The 23,623-nt window shown below is 45.2% G+C and overlaps 1 protein-coding gene across 3 annotated transcripts in view; it reads right to left on the reverse strand.

Annotated features, from left to right (window-relative positions):
* NELL1 (neural EGFL like 1) overlaps positions 1 to 23,623 on the reverse strand; it is a 678,881-nt gene that overhangs the window by 278,400 nt on the left and 376,858 nt on the right. For all 3 annotated transcript variants that reach the window (XM_048483516.1, XM_048483514.1, XM_048483513.1), the window contains exon 13: positions 4,218 to 4,343. In XM_048483516.1, coding sequence (XP_048339473.1) covers positions 4,218 to 4,343 — 126 coding nt within the window. The remainder of the gene's footprint in view (positions 1 to 4,217; positions 4,344 to 23,623) is intronic.

Consider the following 23,623-nt stretch of genomic DNA (forward strand, 5'->3'; position numbering starts at 1 on the left):
TTTCTGAAATTTCATAAATTTACCCTAGCAACATCAGTGGTGCAGCCCAGGTTGCTGCATAGGCCACTTTCATGACTGAAGGAGTGATGTTGCTGGTGACTGCACCATGGCTGAGCCATCCTCCCAAGCAACTACCCCACCCCCCCTTTTCAGGACTGCACTGAAAGTTAACTATTATGACTGGATAAACTAATTATTATAGCTAGGTGAACATTTTTTGTTTTCATTTTCATTTTTTGCTTATTGCAGAATACTAGTAATTTTTTTTCTTTTTGAACTACATAAGAACCTAATTTAAATGTACTTATGAGAATGAGCACTCATTAAAAGTAAAGGCAGCCCCCTCTGTAAGCACCAGGTCATTACTCACCCATGGAGTGATGTCACATCATGTTTACTAGACAGACTTTGTTTATGGCGTGTTTTGCCATAGCCTTCCCCAGTCATCTGCACTTTAATCCTAGGAAGCTAGGTACTCATTTTACTGACCTCAGAAGAATGGAAGGCTGAGTCAATCTTGAGCAAGCTACCTGAAACTGACTTCTGTCAGGATCAAATTTAGGTGGTCAGCAGAGCTTGGACTGCAGTATTGCCGCTTACCATTCTGTGCCACACAGCTCTTATTATTGCTGCATAAAAAGCAATAATGTAAACAAGATTTATTTTTAATGTCAACCTTGAACTCCAGCTGTGTTGTTACTCTTCAGTGCTGCAGGAAAATATGCCAATTTAATAAGTAATGAATACTGAACAGAAAATTTGTGATATGACTTATTTAATTACCCCTTCATTTTTCAATGGGAACACAAATAAATATAAAATGATTGGTTGCATCGGCCGCTTGCATAATTTGCATTTCTGGCTTTCATACTCGACTGAAGCAGATGCTGAAGCATTGATTTCTATCTTGAATTTCAAATTATCTGGCCGATAATGTCTCGTTGAAAGGAAAGGATCATAAGCAAATTAGTGAAGACTGCATGCCAAATCTGAGTATACTTTAGTGACTACAGCTATGAAAAGACATAAAGATCTTCCTACAAACATGAAAAAGAGCCACAGGAAAATGTAAAATCTTAAAAAAAAATGTTAAGGGTTTTAAAAACCCAAAAATGATAAAAGGAGTGTCTGTAGCTTTAAGCAATAGAGCCCCTCAGTGGCTGCTGCTAGGCAACCAAATATTCCAGGCTGGCTTTCTGTAAATAAAAAGGCATGGGATGGAAAAGGCTACTTGCCGGACCTATTTTAGCCTTTTGAGGGAGAACTCATATTTACAACATAGATCTTTGGCAAAGAAGCAGAATTTGATTGTTGGCACAGCACAGACTTAAGAGTATTTGTTCAGTTTTTGTTGTCAATTACAGTTTAGCTTAGACGCTCCTCAGTTTCTTAGATGTTTCACAGACTGTACAGTTTTTTAAACTTAGATGTTTAGGTTAGTGGCTTGTTCACATGCAGGATCCTAACCGGCTTGGTATGTATTTCCAGTACCTTCACTTAGCCCTCACAGTTAGAAACCCACAGCACAAACATAAAACAAACTACTGATGTAAACCAAAGCAAAACCCCATACTGCAGACCAACTGGTATATAGGAATCCTTCCCTCTTTGGAATATTCCTCTCTGGTTTATATGGCCCCTCAGTCTGGTCCTTTAATAAGCCTCTCCAGCAGTCCTTCCAGTCTGTGTATGTTGGCTTTCACTACAGGCTAATATCAGTAGCAGTCATACATTTTGACTGAATTAGTCCCCCCAGAGTTGTTATGCTTTCAAACACAGTTAAGGTAGAAATTCTTAATAGCAGGAAAACTAAAGCCCAAATCCTCACAGACAGTTTTATACAGGACGATACCCTCCTCCCTCCTGGTGATATCAATATACTTCACCCAATAAGGCTACTGCACTCCTGTTATCTACAAGGTCACCTAAACAGGGACCCCTGTATTTTCTCAGGGCCAAAAGATCTTCTGAGTTGTCTACTGGACATCTGGGTAAAATATTTGGTTTGGCATTAAAGCAGAGACCCCTGAACTAGGCAGACATTCTCTTCTGCACTGTCACAAGGGAGTTGAACAGAAGCTTGATGTCCCAAGGAGCACACTAAGCAAACTGATCTGGACTTATTTAAACTCCCAATTACCCCTAAATGTTCCTCTATCCATATTCACCCAAAATTCAAACACACCAATAGGAAACCAGGCTGGCACCACTGATCCAACTTTAGGGAAATCTCTGTGCAGGATAGTGTGAATCAAATCAAAGTTAACCGCTTAAGTCCAGGTACTTTGGAACCTATAAACATGGCAACCCAGCTTAACTTTGTATGTGGTTCCAAGTGCTGGATTAGCATTTGGAAGACCCAGGTTCAAATCCCCACTCATGCCATGGAAGCTCATTGGTGAACTTGGAACAATCACACTTTTGCAGCCTAACCAACTTCATAGTGTTCTTGTGAGGATAAAGTGAAGAGGAGAATGATGTAAGTGCCTTTGAGAATCAATGTGGGGTGTAAATAAAAAATACTTGGTTTTGCTCCCAGATCTTCTTCCATCCTTGCTGAAATTACTGAAATCTTTCCACAAAATTCCCATCTCCATAGTTGGTTTCCATTTTGTACCTCCTCCCTTCCTTGGAACTATTTCAGATCAGCTTTTTTCCTCCATTGCACCTTGGACCAATTGCATCAGATGCTTCTCTTCAAAATAATCTTTGCATGACTTCCCTTTATCGTTTTATTTTTGCTTAGATTCCCATGTCTCCCTTGATTAGAAAGCATCCAAGGGCAGCATGTATCACAGCATTGGTTTATGCTTTTGTTCTCCCTTGGATTCCATATTCTTGCTCTTTATCTTGATAAGGAAATAAAGAGCTTATTTGAGACTTTCTCAGACTGATACATTTTCTAAAGGGATCCATATATACAACAAGCTGGAGCAGTCCCATATGATTGCCTCAGAACACATGGTTTTACAGTTACACACATGATAGGCCTGACATGGGCACTATTTGGGTAACACTCTCACACTAGTCCTAAATCCAGGAAGAGGTGTTGGTAACTGATGTTTATGCTTCTGCTCATGAATGAGGAGAAGAAAAAAAAGTTTCTGAGTACATTTCAAGCACCTATTTCCCCCTTCTACCACCTTGTCACTGTAAGAGCTAACAGCACTGATCACTAAGGCAGCAAAGGAAGCACAGCTTTAGGAACATAGCATCTGCTAAATTGACAAACCTTGAATCAGCATCAAACAAAATCACAGAATAAATTCATGCATTTACACAATATAATCACTTAATGAGATGCTACGCTCTGGAAAAGTCCAAGCACATCTGTTTGTGAATTAATGCCTTTCTATGTAGAGAAAACACTCAGTGAATTTAAATGTAAGGAAGTAAATGGCTACACAGTTGTTATAAATAACAGTGTCAAGTGCTCATAGATAAACTCTTCCACCTCTATAAATACCCTCAAGGATGTAATTTTTGACCCAATTAAAGAGGTATCTAAGCATTACTAGTGCATTATTAACTGTCCAAAACTGTATAGGTTGGATTTTATGCACCATTTTCAAACGGTACTGGTGGAGGCAGATCTTTTCCCCTTCCTCTTATCTCAGGCGTTAATCTTTGAATACCAAAAATGCAGTGGTCAACATGTGGTCAAAAATGAGAAGGCAAGTGAGTGAAATCACAACTCCAGTAGAATTTCTTAAACCCTCCAAATCCAAAACAGAACATGACCTGGATTAATATTTAAACAATGACTGCAAATGTATCTCAAACAAAATGAACCTGTAAGTTTCACTTATGTTTAATCTACACATATATTTCATTGACTTATTTATGGTGTAATTATCTTATTACTATGTTAAAGAAGTGTGTTATATCAACACAAAGTTCATCCTGTCTGTTGAAGAATTTGTTCTTGTTTGTGGGACAGTCCTTATACTGCTGTAACGTGCTGCTGGAACACACTGCTATGAGCTGAAGCAAATAGTATGATACTACCAATATTTGCAAGATTCTGCAAAGTCAACAAAAGTGGTTCTGAAAAGTTCGGAAACAATTTTTTCCTGTTTACTACTAATACTAAAGGCAGAAATAATCCTTAAGGAAAAAAATTGCCTGAGATACAAATATTAACTTCCTCCCAACTGATCACCATTAATTATTAATAAGATATCATAGTGTGACTTGCATCACATGAAGATATTTACCTGTACATGAGAAATCATCAATACGAATATATCCTGGGACACAGTCACAGCGATAAGATCCAGGCAGGTTCACACACACTGTGTTGGCATGACAATAATGCATCTTAGCAGCACACTCATCAATATCTGAGGGAAGAAAAATACCCTATGAAATTGCAATCAACTGCACAGCTGTATGCCTATAGTGATACATTATTAGAATGTAAAAAAGCACATATAACTATCCAACCAAAATACCCAAAAGCTGCTATTACTTTTGAACATATGCACTTCACTACTATTCCCTAAAAATGTAGCGTATGGTTAGACTATTGTCAGAAATTACTTACGTAGTGCTGCTATGAAAAAGTTTACTTACACTATAGAAGCAAGATTTTTATTATTAAAATATTACAACATGACTGCTATCTGGACTGTTCAAATGAAATTTCAAAGCATGAAAGCAAACCAAAAAATTATATTATTCAATTAAAACCCATATGTATTTTTTTCAAAACCTGCACACTAGTAAATCACACATTTGATCAAGTGGTTGTTATTAAATGCCAACTTTAATAGAATATGTTTTCCTTGCAGGAGAGAGCACTGGAAACTTATGATAGCATGGACATAGCCTTTTTATGTACATTTCCAAGGTATGACGGGGGAGACAATGCAGTACAAATGGGCAACAATAGTAATCGTAAAGCAACTAGCACACTGAAATTTTAAAACAAGCTCTCTGAATTGCTCCTTCTTTCAATGTTCTTTCATATACCGTATATACTCATGTATAAGTCGAATTTTTCAGCACATTTTTAATGCTGAAAAAGCTCCCCTCGACTTATATGCGAGTCATTAAAATTTTGTGTGTGTTTTTACTTTGCCGGCCAGCAGGGGGCGCAGTTTTTATGCTAACAACACCAAAATTTCAGGGTGCCCTCAGAAGACACTCCTGATGATATCAGCCAAGTTTGGTAATGTTTGGTTCAGGGGGTCCAAGTTATGGATCCCCAAAGGAGGTTCCCCCATTCCCCATTGTTTTCAATGGGAGCTATTAGTAGATGAGGCTACCCTTTTGAGGGTCCATAACTTTGGACCCTCTGAAGCAAACTTCACCAAACCTGGCTGGTCTCATCAGGAGAGTCTATTTATGATACTAGCCAGGTTTGGTGAAGTTTGGGTCAGGGGATCCAAAGTTATTGATCCCATTATTAGAATGTAAAAAAGCACATTGTTTACAATGGGAGCTAATAGTAAATTTTCCATTTCTGATAATATCCCTCTTAAAATCTAAGTTGGGTTACATTTGGACATACAGATGATGAGGAGGAATCCAGTTTTGAAGGATTTTAACTCCTGTGTATTAAGCAGTTTGCTGATTGAGCTAAGGTTTTTGTATTACTTTTAAAGTTACCTGTTGAGACCATTTGTTCTTGTTGACCCTGGACTTCAACTTAAAGAGCTAGTTTACTGATTTTCTTTGAAATAAATATTCAAAAACATTTAACCTACTGATGCCTCAATTGATGTAATTTTATTGGTATCTATTTTTATTTTTGAAATTTACCAGCAGCTGCTGCATTTCCCACCTTAGACTTATACGCGAGTCAATAAGTTTTCCCAGTTTTTTGTGCTAAAATTAAGTGCCTCGACTTATATGCGGGTCGACTTATACACGAGTATATACGGTACTCAGAAAATCCAGCTGCCCTCTTTCCCCATCAATTAAGTAAACATTCATTATTGTTTACTTTGCTGAAATACAGACAACGAGCTCTCATTTTAGATAACAAAACATGTTTGTACCAGAAGTATTTAGCATTGCACTAATTTTCACCTAAAGAAAACTATGAGCCAAACCTTGAAAGTTTTCACAGGCAAATAATATGTATGAGTAATTTTTACTTAAGCCAAAAGAATTTTAATAAAACTATCAAAATATCTTAGAGGAGTTTTTCAAATTCTTAATAATGCATGGTATCCTACCTCTCATTCTAAATATTTTAATCAGAGAAGGAATACACAGAAAGCAACTAATTGCTTTGGATTTAGGGACTCTCTTCCTTAACCATGGATCTAGAAGGGCAGATATAAAATGGATTTCTTTTTCTTTCCATTTGCACTTGAAATATTAATTCTTCAAATAATTTTTGATTGTATCAACATGCTTCCTTTGCTCAGTCATACTAAGTGTTGTAGAGACAGATTTCCCTACAGGAAAAGAAGCCACATCTCTCCAGAAATATCTGATACTCAGCAACAACAAAAAACCAACCATAATTTTTTTTTGTTAATTCAATTGGTAATTATAGCAGACTTTAGAACCATTTTACTGCTTTATATTATGTTCTAAAAGAGATTTATTTGTTCAAATGGTTAATGTTAATTTTATCAGGCTATAACCTTGTACCAGTATCTGCTGATCTTCACATAATAAACCATTTGCTTGTATATTTCTCTTTCACCATTCAGTATGTGCAACTGTTAGTTCTGTTAATTTATGTTGGGACTCAGGTGGATTCTGCACAGCATATGTATAATGGGTTGCAGTCATTATGAAGGAACCTGTTTTCCTTTTTCCCATTCACATGTGTGCCCTTACCCTGTTAAGACAGTGACTGGAGCCCATGGAAACAATCTGGGTTGCCTTACACACAGAGATGCTTCTCTTTTTTAAAAATTACTGCAACACCTGTGTAGCTATGTGGGCATATAGAGCGGCCGCGACTTACCGCGGCCACCATTGCTGGTGGGGAAGGGACAGCCTCCTAGGGGGCTGCTGCCCTCCCCATTGCCTCACAAGCTCTCAACAGCTCGCGAGGTTTCTGGCAGTGACGCCTGGTGCCCTGACGTCACTGTAGGAGGTGGGGTCAGGCAGCCTATTTTAGGCCGGTCCTGGCCTAAACCCTCCCCATTTTGCTGGAGCAAACACGTGGTTTCCCCCAAACAGGTGGACTTGGCCAGAATCAACACCTGTCGCGCGGTTTCAAGTTTTGTTCAGACTAAAGGGGGCCATTGCATTGCTCACTGGGCATTTCGCACAAACTGGCCCCCCTTTATAGGGATGACGGGGTGCGCTTATCTTCTTGGGGTATGGACTGTTGGCTGCATAGCATATGCGGCGATTTGTGTGATTGGCTCAAGGTGTAGGAGGCGTTTGGCGGGAGCTGGAGCCCAGCTCTTTGGCGGATTGCGCATGGGGTCTGATCTTTAGCTTGGGGGACAGTGGGCAAAAATGCCCGCTTTTTGGGAACCTCCTTATGAGGTTAGGGGTGGAGCAAGCCAAGGGGTAACCTGCCCAGACGTGGGTTTATATGGCTTGCGCCCCTGGCAGCAAAGAGTCTTCAGGAAGTAGCAACCGCCCATCTGGAATCTCACAGCTGCTCCAGCGTGTGTTAATTTTTCATCGGCAGGCGTGCTGAGAAAAATTTAGGTGACTGGGGGACAGCACTCGTGCTGCCCAGCACACAGGTCATAAGATCAGACCCCCATGCTGAGCCTTACGCTTTGTTTTACCTTGAACCAATTTTGTTAATAAATTAATTTTTACCACACACAAAGTGATGTTGTATTTCACATTTATTTCATGAAGGGCTAGGAGGGTTATTAGCTACTTCCCTCAAACAGCAAAGAAATGAAACCCCCGCAAGCATGCCGATCATCCCACAATACAGTCAGCTGCACAAAAGAAAAAAAGGGGGACCACCTTACAATGGCTTGGCAATAATGAACGTGTTGCTACAGATCGGTCATACTTGCTGCCATGTGGAGAGCATGTGCTTAGGGGACTTTGTCAGGCACTCAGATAATCTGCCCACAACCTGTTGGGTGACCTGCACAGAATGGCAGGCAGGTGAATTCTCCCTGACAGTGGATGGCATGGAATTTAAAGTGAACAGGTGGAAGGGTAGGAAATAAAAAGTCTCCCGCCTGTTGTGTTTGCGCAGGAGCACCTGCAACCTGGGATTGTGCAAAAGAATCACTAGTTTAGTGATCTTCAAAAATCCCAGGAGGATTTAAAATGAGCCAAACTTGTTTTGGGAATGGGATCTCTGCAAAATCTGCCCCCGCCAAGCGGTTTATATAAAGTCCTACACCTGTTATATTTGACTGGTGCAGAATCCACCACTCTCTATATCAGCTCCTGTTTTCATTGTGTAATTCATACCTGGTGAATTATTCAGTTGGTTTGTTACCAACAATGCTGTAATTTGATTATGGTACTGAAGAGTTTGCCCTTTCAGAGAACTGACTAGCAGTTGAGTTTCGCTGGTTGGGCCAAACCTTCCCTCCAGAAGTGAGTGGAGGAGCTTAATCTCAATATATACTACACTACTGAAAAGGACAAAAGGGATTTAGGTTTGCTACATACAAAAAATGTATATTACATGATAATTATATCTTGTGTCTTCTAACTTGGTTTTAGTAGCATACTATAAGACCTTTCACCAGAGGCATACCAGAAGAAAATGACGTCCAGGGCAAGACCATAGTTTTCTGCACACACACCCCCACCCCCACTATGACCTCACTGTGCCCCAAGGAGGAGAGGGAGGGAGCCCCACAGCCCAGCGTTCCTCTCCCCGCTGCCCCCTGGCGGTTCCAGCCCACAGGTGCCTTTGCCCACCCTTCTCTCTCATTCAGATTCGAGAGGCAGGATGGTGTAGCAGTTAGAGATAGGAGATTGGTGGCCTATAAATCTTCCTTTGCCCAGGTCTGCTACCCCCTGCCCACCTCGGGTGCCTCAAATGAAAGCCAAGCTGTAGAAGCAGCACAGTCACCTTTAATGAGGTCCCTCAGCAACACCAGATGAGTCTTTGCCCCCACCCAATGGAAACATTGTGCAAATGCAGCCCAGGGATAGGACGGGGGGAGCTCATGTGGCAGAGTGTCCATCCCTGAAGCAGCACAGGCTTTTGGTAGCGTTGGCCTCCTCTGGCTGGAACAATGCCTCTCCGTCTCAAGGGATGAATGAAGCGACCCCAGCCTCCCCCACCGGGTCTTCCCGGAGCACCCAGGAGCCAGGAGGAGCACTGTGCCATGTCAGGTTGGCCCTTCTCCGCCCCTACCCTGGAGGTTGATGGCATGCCTGGCATGGGCAGTATGAGGACCCATGGTTCAGCGATTCAGAAGCCACCAATGAAGGACCCCCCTTTTCCCAGGATGCTCCAGGGAGGCGGAGGCGCCAGGCAGCAAAGGGACCCAGGCATTTTCCTGAAGCCCACAGCCAAAATGGGCCCAAGGCTGTATGGGACTGTGCGACGCAATGCCAGTCTGGCCCCAGGGATCAAAGCAGACCAGCTGTCCCGTTGGTGGCCAGCACTGCCCAGACTGCATCTGCTGCGGTTCCCAACCAGATACCAGCTCCTGCCATCAGGGAAGCACCTGTTTGTCTTTGGCCAGCTGGGATCAGGTAGGTCCATTCCTGAGCCAGCAGGCTTGGCGGCCAGGGTGCGAGCGGCGGGCACAGGCTTCTTGCCAGGCCGATGAGCACCTGGATGTCATGGCACAGGTCGGCCTGCATGCTCACTAGCAGCACCGGTGTGGGACGGGATGGGCGCATGGGCGATTTTGTGCCCCCCACATGATAAAATGTGAGGCGTCCAGGGACATGTGACTCCCCATGTCCTTCTGGACGATCTGCCTCTGCCTTTCACTCCAGAGTACTGTATGCAATGCTCTCCCCCGTGGCGCCTAATCTGTTATGACTGTTCTATGCATGCATGCAAGCAGTGGCGTTTCTCCATAGGAACGAGGGGTACCCCTTGTCCCCGGGCGCAACAATGGCGGTCACGTGGGGGGCGCCAAAATGTCGGGCGGCGGGCCCCTCCCCCGCCTCCCCAGACTGCACCAGATCATGTGAAGCCAAGCAAAAGGCGCCGGCAAGTTGCTTTACATAGCAGTCGGCAGCCTGCCTTAGCCACGCCCACCCTGGACGGTAGCCTCTCTGGGCCAGTCCCACCATTCAGACAAGCCACCAGAGTCGAAGGGCGGGGAAGCTCCGCCTCCCAGCGACCCAGCGTGCTACTTACCTCCTTCTCCCCTTCTCTCAGGCGCATGTGGTGGGAGGTCGCACAAACCTCCTCCCCTGCCTGAGTGACTGTAGCAGCGCATAAGGGAAGGAGAGGTGAGAGAGAAGACCGGGAGGAAGCAAGCAGAGGGCAGCAGCAGGCAGCACAGGCACGTGGCAAAAGCCCGGGCACAGACCTTTGCCTTGAGAGTCCTACCAGTGCCGAATTCAACAGCCTGTGTCCCCTCCTAGTCGCAGCCACAGGAAGCAGGTTTGTTTTTTTTCATCCATTAGGCCCATTGCTCCCCCCTCCCCCTGGCATAACAACTGGCCTTAGAAGAGAGGCTTGGGAAGGGAGTGAGGGGAGAAAGAAGGGGGTTGCTGCTGGCTGGGTGCTGGAGGTGCCATTAGAGCCTGGAGTACACTTGCGGGGGGGGAGAGGAGGATCTTGATTAAACTTCACACAGCCTCCCGTTCTGAGCAGAGCCTTGAAGAACAGAGGGCGCCCGAGTGACACTGTCTCATCTGGAGCGTCGATTAAGCAGCTTTCCAGCTCCTTTCCCCTGTGTTTGGAGGCGCCTGAATAGGTGGGCATGGAGGTGGACTCCAGTCCCTTGCAGACTTATTTGCTTCTCCTCGAGGAAGGTTTGTTTAGTTTTCCCCGCGGGCCCATTGCTCCCCCTTCCCCCTGGCATAACGACTCACTAAGGCCTTAGAAGAGGCTGAGGGAGGGAGAAAGAAGGGGGTTGCTGCTGGCTTCAGGCAGGAGGCTCCATTCGACCTCATGCACTTTCCTTGGGGGGGAGGAGGAGGATCGCGGCAGCTTCCACATAGCCTCCTGTTCTGAGCACAGCTTGAGCCCGAGGCTTGCGCTCAGCTGGGCCGTCGGTGCGCGCTCGCCGAAGGGCGCTCTGGCTAGGAGAGGACTGGTGGAGTAGAGGGCAAGCACACGCTCACAGGGGTGCATGCAAATGGCCCAGGTCAGCTCCTTTCCTGTGTTTAGAGGCGCCTGAATAGGTGGGCATGGAGGGGGACTCCAGTCCTTGCAGGGCTTGTTGCTTCTCCACCAGGAAGGTCTGTTTAGTTTTCCTCGCTGGCCCATTGCTCCCCCCTCCCCCTGGCATAACGACTGGCCTTAGAAGAGGCTAAGGAAGGGAGTGAGGGAGAAAGAAGGGGGTTGCTGCTGGCTGGGTGCTGGAGGCGCCATTCGACCTCGTGCACTTGCGGGGGGGAGGGGGATGCGGTCGCTTCATGGCCTCCCGTTCTGAGCAGAGAACAGGGTAGCCGAGGGGAGCTGACTTGCGGCTCATCTGGAGCCGTCGATTAATGGCAGCTTTCAGCTCCCTTTCCTGTGTTAGAAGCGCCTGAATAGGTGGGCATGGAGGGAGGACTCCAGTCCCTTGCAGGGCTTATTCACTTCTCCTTGGGGGGGGGAGGTTTGTTTGGACAGTTTTCCCTGCGGGCCCAGTGCTCCCCCCTCTCCCTGGCATAACGACTCACTAAGGCCTTAGAAGAGGGCTGAGGGAGGGAGAAAGAAGAGGGTTGCTGCTGGCTGGGCGCCGGAGGCACCATTCGACCTCATGCACTCGCGGGGGGGGAGGGGGGGAGGATGCGGCCGCTTCACCCACGGCCTCCTGTTCTGAAGCAGAGAGCGGCCGAGAGGCTGACACGCTCAGCTCAGGCCATTCGATTAGCGCCTTCGCCGAAGGGCGCTCTGGCTGGGAGAGAGTGGGTGGCAAGCAGGCCCGGCTCATTGGGGGGGGGCGCAGACAGCCTGGTCAGCTCCCTCCCTGCTAGAAGCGCCCAAATGGGGCGGGGAATGGGAGGGGGACTCCAGTCCTTGCAGACTTGTTGCTTCTCTCCACCAGGAAGGGTTTGTTTGGTTTTGCTCCCCCCTCCCCCTGGCATAACAGCCCCAGCCTTAGAAGAACTTGGGAAGGGAGTGAGGGGGGAAGAAGAGGAGTTTGCTGCTGGCTGGGTGCTGGAGGCACCATTAGACCTCATGCACTTGAGGGGGGAGAGGGATGCAGCCGCTTCACCACAAACTCCCTGTTCTGAGCAGAGAGCGAGCCCGAGGCAGCCTTGAAGGGCGCTCTAGCTGGGAGAGGACTGGTGGAGTAGAAGCGGCAAGCCCATGCAACTCACGCAGGGGTCTTGAGGGTGCATGCAAATGGCTTAGGGGTGGGGAGCGCATGACGGCAATGGTCAGCTCCCTCCCTTTATTTAGAAACACCCAAATGAAGGCGGGAATGGGAGGGGTACTCCAGTCCCTAGCGAGGTGCTTGTTGGTTCTCCACCAGGAAGGTTTGTTTAGTTTTCCTCCAAACAGACCATCGCTCCTCCCACTTAACGGAGCAGTTTTAGATTCCTTCCTGTGGCTGAGCCAGGTACCCTGTGGAGCAGTAGTGGTTAGAAGGTGCAGGTAATGATGCAGAACAAAGGAAAACTTCAGGGGGTGGTGGGGATGCCAGCTCGAAACCTTATGATGAGGGGGCTGGGACAAGGGAAGGACCAAAGGTCTGGCAGGGAGGTTGGCAAGCCGGAATCCCTGGCGGGACCTGGGCTGGCAAAGTTCCCACCCTGTACCAAACTAGGAGTCTTCCCTGGGGGGGCACTTTGTGGGGGGGGACACCCTGCTGGGAGGGGGCTCAGACAGGCACAGGAGATAGCCGCAGATGGTGCCTTTAATACTGATCCCCAACATATCCTGTTTAAAAATTCAAATAAGTGAAGAGCTTAAAAAATTACGTGGATGGAACTGTGGTGCCCTCTTCACCTCTTCCCAATAACCTCTTCCCCAGCCCTCCTTGTGGGAGAGAAGCCCCAGCAGCCTTGGGTGAGGGTTGCTTTGGCTTGAGCAACTCTCCTTTCAAGGGAGGCTACCCAACTAGTTGGGAAAGATCAAGCTGATAAAAAAATTAGAATCCCACCACTACTTCTTCCCATCCCCAGCCTCACAATGAGGTTTTGGGAGATCCCAGAAAGTGTGTACTATAAAGAAGATCTACCAGCATGATTTCTGAATTTCTAGCTTTATCTTTCTGCAAAGAATAAGTCTATTGAGAGGGGGGTGTTGTTAATGAAAGCTGAGAATTCAGAGATCATGGCAAAGGATTTTTAGAACTTCAAGTGCATTTTGGAATACAAATTCGAGAACATTCCATTGAGTTGCTGCTTGTTCACTGACAATCCTTTGCATGGAGCATTCCAGACAAGAAACAGAGGAATTGGTTAGCTATTGCTTTCCCTCTACGCAGCAGCCTGGTCTTCCTTGGTAGTCTCACTCCTATCCAAGTAGTGACTCATGGGGTGACCCCTACTTTGGGGCCTCTAAGTCCTAGAGCAACCTTGAACCCAACTGGGCTAATCAGGATGGTGTGATAGCAATAAAGTAACAGCCAATGTTTTAAAAAAAAGCACTCTAAAGTGATACTGCACCAGAGGAAGCTGGAATGCTGGGGAAATAATGGGTGAACTCTCTGGGATGCAGTCACAGATAATTAAACTTCTCAAGATTAATCAGTTACCAATAAATGCTGTATGTGTGTGTGTCTGTGAGGGGGGGGGGGGGGGCGACTTCTGTGCATGCCCAATCTAAGTACATCGTGCCATAGAGTTCGGCCACCACTGCTATACAGAGTTCTCCCAATCTAAGCCACATGGGACCACTGTATACTTGAAAGCCTGGCAGCGGAAGGGGTGGTGGTGACACCACTCTATCCCCTTGACAGCTGGAGTAGAAAACTGTCTGGGGAGTGATTTTTTGAGAGATTTGCATGCTTAATACCCACTCTTGCACTGGCTGGGAGCTGTTTCTCCAGGCTGTAACAACCTACCTCCTCATAGGTTGGTGTGAGGGACAAAGATTAGGAAAGACATTTGATTGGGGAGAGGGAGCCATGTATGTTATGCTGGGGCTGGGAGGTGTGTTTGTGAGAGATGACGATGACATCTGTTTTGGCAAAATGTTTTTTACTTTGGGGGGTGATTTGTGAGAGATTTACATGCTTACTTGCACTGCCTGGCTTGGAGGAATGTGGCAGCTACTTTCCCTTCTGCCTAGGGACGACTGCTGTAGTAAAACATTTTGAAAGCATTTTGAAAAAATTGTCTAAATGTTTGATTTTTGCTGAGTGGTATAGACTATTGCTGTGTTGGGGCATGTTCTATGGTGATTTAGAAATGACCTGGTGCAAAAAATCATTGTTTGGTTGTGGGGGGGGGAAATGGCCACCCACACCGGGGGGGGGGGGGGCGCCAAACTCAAGTTTTGTCCCCGGGCTTCAGTCTACCTAGCTACACCTCTGCATGCAAGTCCTCAGTTGCTGTAGTCACAGAACAGTAAACGTGTATCTGCTGACTCACCTCTAATTAGTGAAGGAAGTGGTGTAAGCTGTCAAATTATTTGCAGCGTTTTTTTGGTTCTGTAAAAGCATTTATATTTTCTACAAGTTAAGTGTTTTTCTCAGCTTCCTTTCCCAAAGGCATCTTAAAGTATACTCCCTTAATTTTTCTATGATCTTCTTCCCTTTCTCCTGAGATCATGGACAAAAGTGACTTTTGCCAGTTGTCCCAACTGTATTTACTTTTGCTAACAGGGGTAGAAGCAGATAAGGACAGTTGATGATGAAATTTAAGAATCTTGCTTTAGAATTTATCTAAAAGCAATCCATCATATTACAGAAGGATTTTGTGGTAGAAATCAGTATATTTTTCCAATGGGATTGACTTCCCTTATACACCAGTCTTCATTTTATTATTCCTAATTATACTAGCCCTGTCACATATTAAATAATATTGATCTTACATGTATGACATTGATCATATGCAAGAGACAAAGGTCTCAGAAAATTTGACACTGACGAAACCAAACAGGTAAAGCAAAGATATAAGAATTGTACATATGTTGTTCTCCCATCATGTTCTTGGAGGGGGAAAAAATAGGTTGCTTTTATATGATACCGTAGCTATGCTTGGAATAGAAAGCACACCATCTGTAATAATTTTTTTAAAAAACTATGAGTAGCTATGACAGCTAATGAAATCTCTTTGAATTCACTACCAAGCAACTGTCATCTGACAGGGATGCTTGATCAGCAAGTGGTCTAGACTGAATTTGAAATGATAGCTTGGAGGCAAAAGTCTCTATCCCATTACAAATACCTGAAGTATCTAAGCCATTTATATTTGCTATTCTGCTTATGATTCTCTTGAAGAATGAATAAAAACTGACAACCCCCCCCCCCAAAAAAAAACCAAACCAAAGTAAAGCTCATTCTTTATCAAACCAGGTTGTTCTATAATCATGCGGGACATATTTCAGTGTCTGCACTTGTCCACGCACTGCTACATTTACTATCTTTCGAAAGAAAACTTTTGTTTCATTGCTCTGAAGGCATTTGTTCAAACATGCATTTAAGTATAGAAAAGAAAGGAAAAATGTCAGGACTGGTAAAAAAAAAGATCATCTGACACAGTGCAATATTTGAGCATTATTTCCTCATTTGGATACAGAAAAGCTTAAGGAAATAGCTTAACTGGCATTTCCACTGAATATAAAAGAATTTTGTAGGTATTAGTAGCATTAAAAATATATTGGGAAAGTTTCTGTGGAATGCTTCAGGTTACGCAAATATGTAGAGGGGAAGTATATGTATAAAGTCAAGTTGCCACCAACTTATGGCAACCCTGTAGGATTTTCAAGGCAAGACACAAAAACAACAACCCTGGCATTCCTTAGTGCCTTCCCACCCGATTACTAACCAGGGCTGGCTCTGCTTAGCAGCTGACATCTGATGATATCAGGCTAGACTGTGCTATTCAGTTTGGTTTGGCTGCAATACGGTAAAATACGCCTGCAATCCCAGGAGTAAGCTCTACTGAATAAAATAGGACTTGCTTTCAAGTAAACCTTCTTAGTATTGTTTTCTAAAGCATTCAGTAATATCCAGACTTGAGATTTTTAGCTTTTGGCTTTCACATTCTCCTCTTTTCCAAAGCAATCACGCTCTTTTCCAAAGCAATGACTTCCACCAAGCAAAATAATTTTACTAAGATATATTCAGATTAAAAAAATGAGAGCTATTGGTACTGACTTCATTTCTGTCTGTCTGTCTGCTTGTCTGTCTGTATCTCTTTGTGTATATCATAATTACTATATGATTGGATGCCCAAGACAAAAGACTCCAGTTTCCATTTAACATAGTTGCAGAACTATTCATAAACCACATAGTGAGTAGACATCGGTTTGGCTGCTATAAAACTCAAATTGTGATTCATGTGTGTAGATTGCTTGTCGCATTTGAAATATTAGAGCTTGTCTTTTAGTGGCCTTTTGAAGTGATAAAAATATATGATTTATGTCTTTACTAGGATGGTGAAATAGTTTGCTTTTCTTTGAAAAGGTATACTTATGGTCTGTAAAATGAAATTTGACACAGCATAATGATCTTTCACATATCACTAACTTCCATCTGCATAAGTCAGTTTGCTGTAATGACAAGGAGTCACTCCAACAGACTCTTTTGTGAGATTCACTGCATCTCAGTTTAGTCAGCATGGTACTTGATAGCATTCTTTTGAGGGTTTCAAGGTACTTCATCAATATGCATACTGGTAATTTTTAATTTCATGACATGCTTTTCAATATTACAGCAGTAACTGGAAAACAGCAGTTCAAATTAATCCTTTTGCATCTAAAATAGCATAAAGCCAACTTGGACAACTTTATCACAAGATAACTGTTCTGTTCCCCAAGTAAGGCCGTTTCCGCACGGAGCGGAAGGGGTTGGGTTGGCGTCATTCGCATGAACGGTCCCAGAACCGCCCGGGATGACGGTGCAGAGCTGCACTGTCGTCAGGGCAACCTACCTGTCATGGCTACTGACGCTTCGGCCAGATTCGCGAGGCCAGAGGACATGCCCACTGCCCTGCGTGACCGCTCAGGAGTCATGGGGCAGAACAAGTGTCCCCAGACCAGCGTCGCGCCAGAGAGCCATGGGACAGGTAAAATTATGAGACATGGGGGGAGGGAAGGTGCTGTGGAGCCGCTGCCGTTCGCACAGCAGTGGCTCCAAGCCTCCGTTTTCCATAAAGACATAAATCATATATTTTGGGCAAGCAAGGTTGGAAAACGGCGGCTTCACGCCGCTCAGGCGGCGCAGCTGTGAAGCAGCTGTGCCCCCTGTGCGAACGGCTCCCTGGGGACGGCATTTTTGCTGTCCCCAGGGCGCCGTATTCCACCCGTGCAGAAGGGGCCTAAACTAAATTCAGGTGTCTTGCACTTGGCCAGAACAGAGTGTAATACCCACAGACAAGTAAGCAACAGTTCAAAAAAGGTTTAATAGTATTGAAAGTTTAGCACTCTGACTCCTCCCATGAAGTCTAACTAAATAAAGAATACTTGCGATGCTGGAAACAATTGGAGATGGTTTGCAGAACTTGAGGACACCAACTTTTCCTTAACTGTTTCTAAGGAAGTCTGTGCTGCTTGCTTCTTCTTCTGAGTTCTCCTGGTGTCCTCTAACTGGACTCTGTTTTCTTGTAATTATGTTGGAACTTGCTAACTCTGAGTTCTATGGATCTCTGACACTTTAAACATCTGAGATATTGCTGTCTCCAGCCTTCCCCAGACACCTGAACCAAAACAGACTGTAAAACAGAAACTGCTAACTAATAAGAGTGCTATAGTGTTCTTGCCTATAGAGGGCTTCTTAAAGGGACAGGGTCTAACTAAGGTTCCCTCTCACAGAATACTGTACAGAAAACAACTAAATCCATTCTAACTAAGGGTGCAACTGAGGCTTAAATAAGGAAAATAGTACGGATGTCTCTAGGGGCATGACAATAACTGACTGTAAGAAATGATTATCATAGCTCTGTTGTCATGGACAGCCTTATCAGCACATCAGTGAAGGCATACTTACCATATATCAAGAGATAAGCTTATCATTTTATAGCATTCATTCATGCAAAGAGGCTTTCCTGTACAAAGAAAGCAGAAATGTTTCCACACACTTCTGCAAGTCCAGCCTTTTAAATCTTTACACTTTGCCTGGATCCTGCCAGCTTTTGCTGCATGTTCAGGAAAGTGGAAGGGCTTTCTGCTTTTACTGGATGTGCTTTTTCAGGTCACCTTCCACTCACTTGATTTTTAGTGTGGAGTTTCTCAAACTGTGGTTATTTTCCTCTGCCCATTTCTGAGCATCACCACAACATCATGCTGACACTCCACTCTCCTTCCCACAAATTCCTGTCCTCCTTGTTTGAAAAGATTCTGCTTCCACATCTCTTACATCCACCCTCCATCCTCCCCTCCCTCCAAATTCCCCTTGATGATATATTAACAATTCCTGGCTTAATTTCAAAAACACATACTAACACTGTTATTTCAATTATGTCTGTTGACATCAAATCTCCCATGGTACATTTGTACTTTCCATCTGAAAAAAAGGGTTTTGGATGGTCCTGTTTGGTCTCTTTCACAAAGTTGGATAAATGTTTTAAAACCACCCCAGAATTTGCAGTTGGAGAGAGGAGGTTGGCTGACTTTCCCTCATATCTCTGATGAAAGGTGACTTTTTCATACCTGCATATGTGCTGTTGGTGTTTGTGAGTGTTTTGTTCAAGTGTTAATCCCACACCCCTCCTGGCAGATCAAACGTTAAGTTTCACAGGAAACCCCTCTCCAGTGTGGAGTGATGGCGATCTACTTGAAATTGTGGCTTATGATCTCACTGGAAGGGGGCGGTGGGGAGGGGTGAACTAGACAAAATAAGTAAGTTTGGAAAAGGTTGCAGGTCTTAAGCAAAACTGAAAAGTGTACAATAGTGTAGGCAGCCAGCAGTGCAAATGGCCATAGCTTCCCTGATCATAATACCAGGCATACTGGGGAACACTGCTCTATAGTATGGCTCTGATTACAAATTATATGTTGCTCAATAAACTTGCTTGAGATAATGTTTCTACTATTGTAGCTATTTACTCACTTGAATGACCAAGGCAGATTTTGCAGGGCCAAATTCACTGGTGTTGGACCGGTAAAAACACTATTTGGTGGGTGAACTTCCCACGGCTGTTGTCTCCAAATCAAGGCAGCACAGCTCTTATCTCCGCCCGCCCCCCAATGGTGTTTTGCTGAATTGAGCAAGTCTTTTAGAAAACAGTGACTTCCACCCAGTGCTGAGCAAATGTCACCAGGTGGAAGGCCCTCCTCTTTTGTTTTTAAAACTTATCTCCTCTTCCTGTAACACTCCATGGGGACGACGGGACCCGCCTCCTGCCCTCCGGCCCCCGGGGCTTGGCCAGGGCCATGGGGGCATGCCCCCTTTGTCCTGAAAGAGTGACACAGGAAGAGGGAGTAAGTTTTAAAAACAAAAGGGGAGCACCCTGTGCAGAGGCACCACCAACACACAAGTGTGTGAACAGCCCCAGGCTGACGCAGGTGTCATCTACACAGGTGCATCACCTCTCCTGGAGCTTGTGCAGAATATGCCCAAGTCTTGTCATCACTAGCACAAGATTCACTTTCCCCTGTCAATCTATAATTCTCTCCAGCCATGATTCTCCTGAGAATATAAACCTACCAATGATATCCAGGTCATTGCTGAGGCATATATGCTGCCACAAAACTCATGCCATTTGCTGTTTCCTTGCCTTTACTTATCTCCTGCATATCTTGAGCAGAGTGTAAGGAATTCCATAGAAGCAGAAATAAAAGGCTTTTTGGTGTAAAAGACCGTTTATTCAGACATCCTAGAAAGCTCACGTACACGACGTGGCAGGAATAAAGTCTCCCGCCAGAAGCACAGGTTATAACTCTGTCCATCCCATCCCCCCTCCCGGATTCCCATGGGAACGGAGTCCTCATCTCTCTCGCAGAGATAAGGTCTCCGCCAGAGCCTCCGCCGCAGCTGCTGGCCCATCGCCCGGGTTATGGAATTCAGTCAAGGCCAGGCGGCTGTCTGGAACATCAACACCATTGAATCCTTTACACAGAGTGTTGTGCTGTGACTTTAGATTCAGTCAAATCCCATTTGGGTTGTTCTCATTGTATCATTTGCTGTATTTCAACTAACTTTGATTCTGGATACAGCTTTCATCTACAGAATTGTCTCAAAGAAACTTGCAACTAACTAGCTGCCACCTGCCCTGGCATAACTCAAGTTCTCTAAGTGGAAATGGATCCTAACCCCTGGGACAAATGCATTGACATTATTAATATATCATCAGGGCTAAAATAATTGCTATGAATGAAAGATACATTTTTCAAGATTTCAGCCAGAAAAGCTCAGTTGTTTCACTAGTAGTACATGTCACATAGATTGGTATGCAGAGTAAAGACCCAGAGGGGGAAAATAAGCTTTTAAGTGAACTACTTCAGAATGATCCACTGATATATTCATCCCAGGGAAAAGGTTCATTGTAAACTGTGCCCTTAGGAGATCACTGGTATTCCAAGAAGAATGTTACAAATTTTAGTCATGGATGCTTCCCTAGCAGTACTTAATTTGTAAAATAAGAACAACAAATATATATCCACAAGAGTATCAAACCCACTATCCCAAAGCCACAATGTAGTTTGGTTCTTAGATCCCTCCAGCAGAAGAGAGGAAAAGCAGAGGTGTTTATCAAAGCACTATGCTTTTCCCATTAGCCTGCAAAAGAAGAACTGAAATTCTTTTTAAAAACCAACCAACCAACCTAATTTATACCCCAATTCTGGGGCCAACCAAAAAATTTGGTTGAAAATAACCAGCCATGTGGTGATTTCCTATTACTGAAATGCTTTAGACATGTTATATCTTCTTGGGTGACTTAGTTCCAATGTGTAGATTAAAGGGAAATGAATTCTGATAAATCCCTGTAGAAATCTTGGCCTGGGAAATGTGTTTGTTCAATAATACATCTAAATGGAGTAACATGGCTCCTCTTGACCCAGTCATGTTACTGAATCAGAAGCTATCGAGGACCCTCATGAAGAAGCTTAGGAAACTGGGTGGGGAGGGACTTACACCTATCATATATTGCACACCAGTCTGTGCAATGTCTATTTTCCACAGGCACATTGCTGAAACTTGGAATACCAATTCCAGCAGCTTGCCAAATAAAAATGTCAACTTTAAGGGCCTAGAATGTTCTTTGGCTCAAATGGTATAATTGAGCCATAGAATAAAACCAGAATGCATTTAAGTGTAACGTGTGCAGTCACACATCAGTACTGCGCACATGCAGGGCTGTCACAGAGAGGATTTTTGACACTCAAAATACCTAGAGGTGCTCCATCCCCTTCCCCATGCTGTTTTTTTTACCCTTTTCCAGTGTTATTTAGAGGGGGTGGAGCATCCTCCCCTCAGTTCATTAAGAGCTCACAAGAGCTCACAAAAGGGCAGGAGAGAGTAAAGTGTGACTGCACAGGTGAGCATTTCATGCATAACATTTACAGGAAAGTGCAACCATGTTTTCATTGTCATGGTACCTGTGAAGTCCCACATGAGAGATCAGTGAGCTTATTTACCAGTCTTAAGAAAGCAGGTGTGAGCTCTCAGTTGAATAGAGACTGCAGGATCACACTTCCTAATTCTGTGTCTCTCCTGGCATCTATATTCATGGATTAATGCCTACCAAAGTTGCAGGAGGAGAACTACCCTGCAGACTTGCAAATAGATTTGATAGATAGTCTGATGAAAAAGCAGCTGAGGTAGATTGGGATCAAGTAGAGCAGGGGTCTACAAGCCGCGGCTCCAGAGCCGCATGCGGCTTTTGCAGCCTTATCCTGCGGCTCCACATGGCCTGGAGGTTGGAGGGTAGCATGGCCGTGTCCCTCCAGAGCAGTCGCCATCCCCCCTCTGCCCCACCAAGCAGGCGGCTGCCTGCTCCATGAGGCAGAGGGGGTTTCCCTGCCCAGCGCCACTGCCTCCCACAGCGTGAGAGGCGGCAGCACTGGGCAGGCCGCGGCCGCCACCCTCCCTCTGCCCCACAGAGCAGACAGCTGCCTGCTCCATTGGGCAGAGGGGGTTCTCTGCCCAGCGCCTCTGCCTCCCAGCGCTGGAAGTAAAGGTGAGTGGGGGGGCTGAACCAGAGGTGGCTCCGTGCGGAGCCGCCTCTCCAGCTCAGTAGAACTTCGGGGTTGTGGAAAATAGGTCCAAATGGCTCTTTGGGTGGTAAAGGTTGCCGACCCCTGAAGTAGAGTAACAGTGTAGCTGCAGTAGGCAGTCAACTTGTGTCAGCTTGAAACAGTCTAATACAAGTTACTATCCATCTGGAAAAAGATTGAGATGACATTCTTTTGCCCAGATTAGAGTCTGCAAAAGTTACAAAAATGTTGCCATTTTTCCTGATTAGTTTTGCCTGTCTATGTAGAAGAGGTCAGCCCACTGTGTGTCTTAGGGATGCTGGACTCAGTCTCTTCATCCTGTAGTACAGGATATAAAACCAGCAAAATGATACCTTAATTTAAATGGAATTTGGATGTCATGTTAGGAAGGAATTATTGGGAATCCTAAAGACTACTCTATTGTCAAAGATTTTTACAAATAGAGGATCAAGGTCACTATTTCTTCTGCCTAATATGATAGCTATTAGAAACACAATTTTCATGATTAAGACAAGGAATGTGATTATGGGTTAAAATGGTTTACCCATTAGTTCAGAGAGAACAAGCAACAGACTTAATTTGAGGCCAATGACTGGACAGGGAAAATTGATACTGGGCGTGATACAGCTTCTTGCTTAAATGCAGAAGTATCGGAAAGTCTCTGTCTAGCACTGCGCCCCCCCCCCCACACACACACACACACACAAACAGATTCAAGGAATATGCTGGCTTCTGTTATTCCTTGGTTCCAACAATTACCCAAGTACAGTGCAAACCTCTATCCCATTATCCAAGTCTTAAAATATCACCCTAGAAGAGGGAGGGGAGGGAGGGAGGAGGTGGGGTGGGGTGGGGTAGCATGCAAGGGAAGGGGAGTGAGTGAGGGAGGGAGGTGGCATGCAAGGGAGGGGAGGGAGGGGGCCCGGCATCTGGACATAGCCCATCCACCCTAGCGGAGGGAGAGGGAGGGAAGAGTGGGGGAGGGGTTCATGCAAGGGAAGGGGAGTGAGAGAGGGAAGGGAGTGAGGGGTGGCATACAAGGAGGGGAGGGGGAGGGAAGGGGAGGCGAGGGGGCCTGGCATATGAACTTGGGCCACCCACCCTAGCAGAGGGAGGGGGGAAGGGGAGGGGTGGCATGCAAGGGAGGGAAGGGGAGCCACCCCTCATTTACTCCCCTCAGTCCCTTGCATGCCACCCCTCCTTCCCCTTCCCTAGCATGGCACCCCTTCCCCTCTCTCCACTCCCCTTCTTTCCGCTAGGGTGGGTGAGCCATGTCCAGATGCCGGGCCCCCTCCCCCTCCCTCCCCTCCCTTGCATGCC

Source organism: Sphaerodactylus townsendi, linkage group LG02 (genome assembly GCF_021028975.2).
Source record: "Sphaerodactylus townsendi isolate TG3544 linkage group LG02, MPM_Stown_v2.3, whole genome shotgun sequence".
NCBI classification, from domain to species: domain Eukaryota; kingdom Metazoa; phylum Chordata; class Lepidosauria; order Squamata; family Sphaerodactylidae; genus Sphaerodactylus; species Sphaerodactylus townsendi.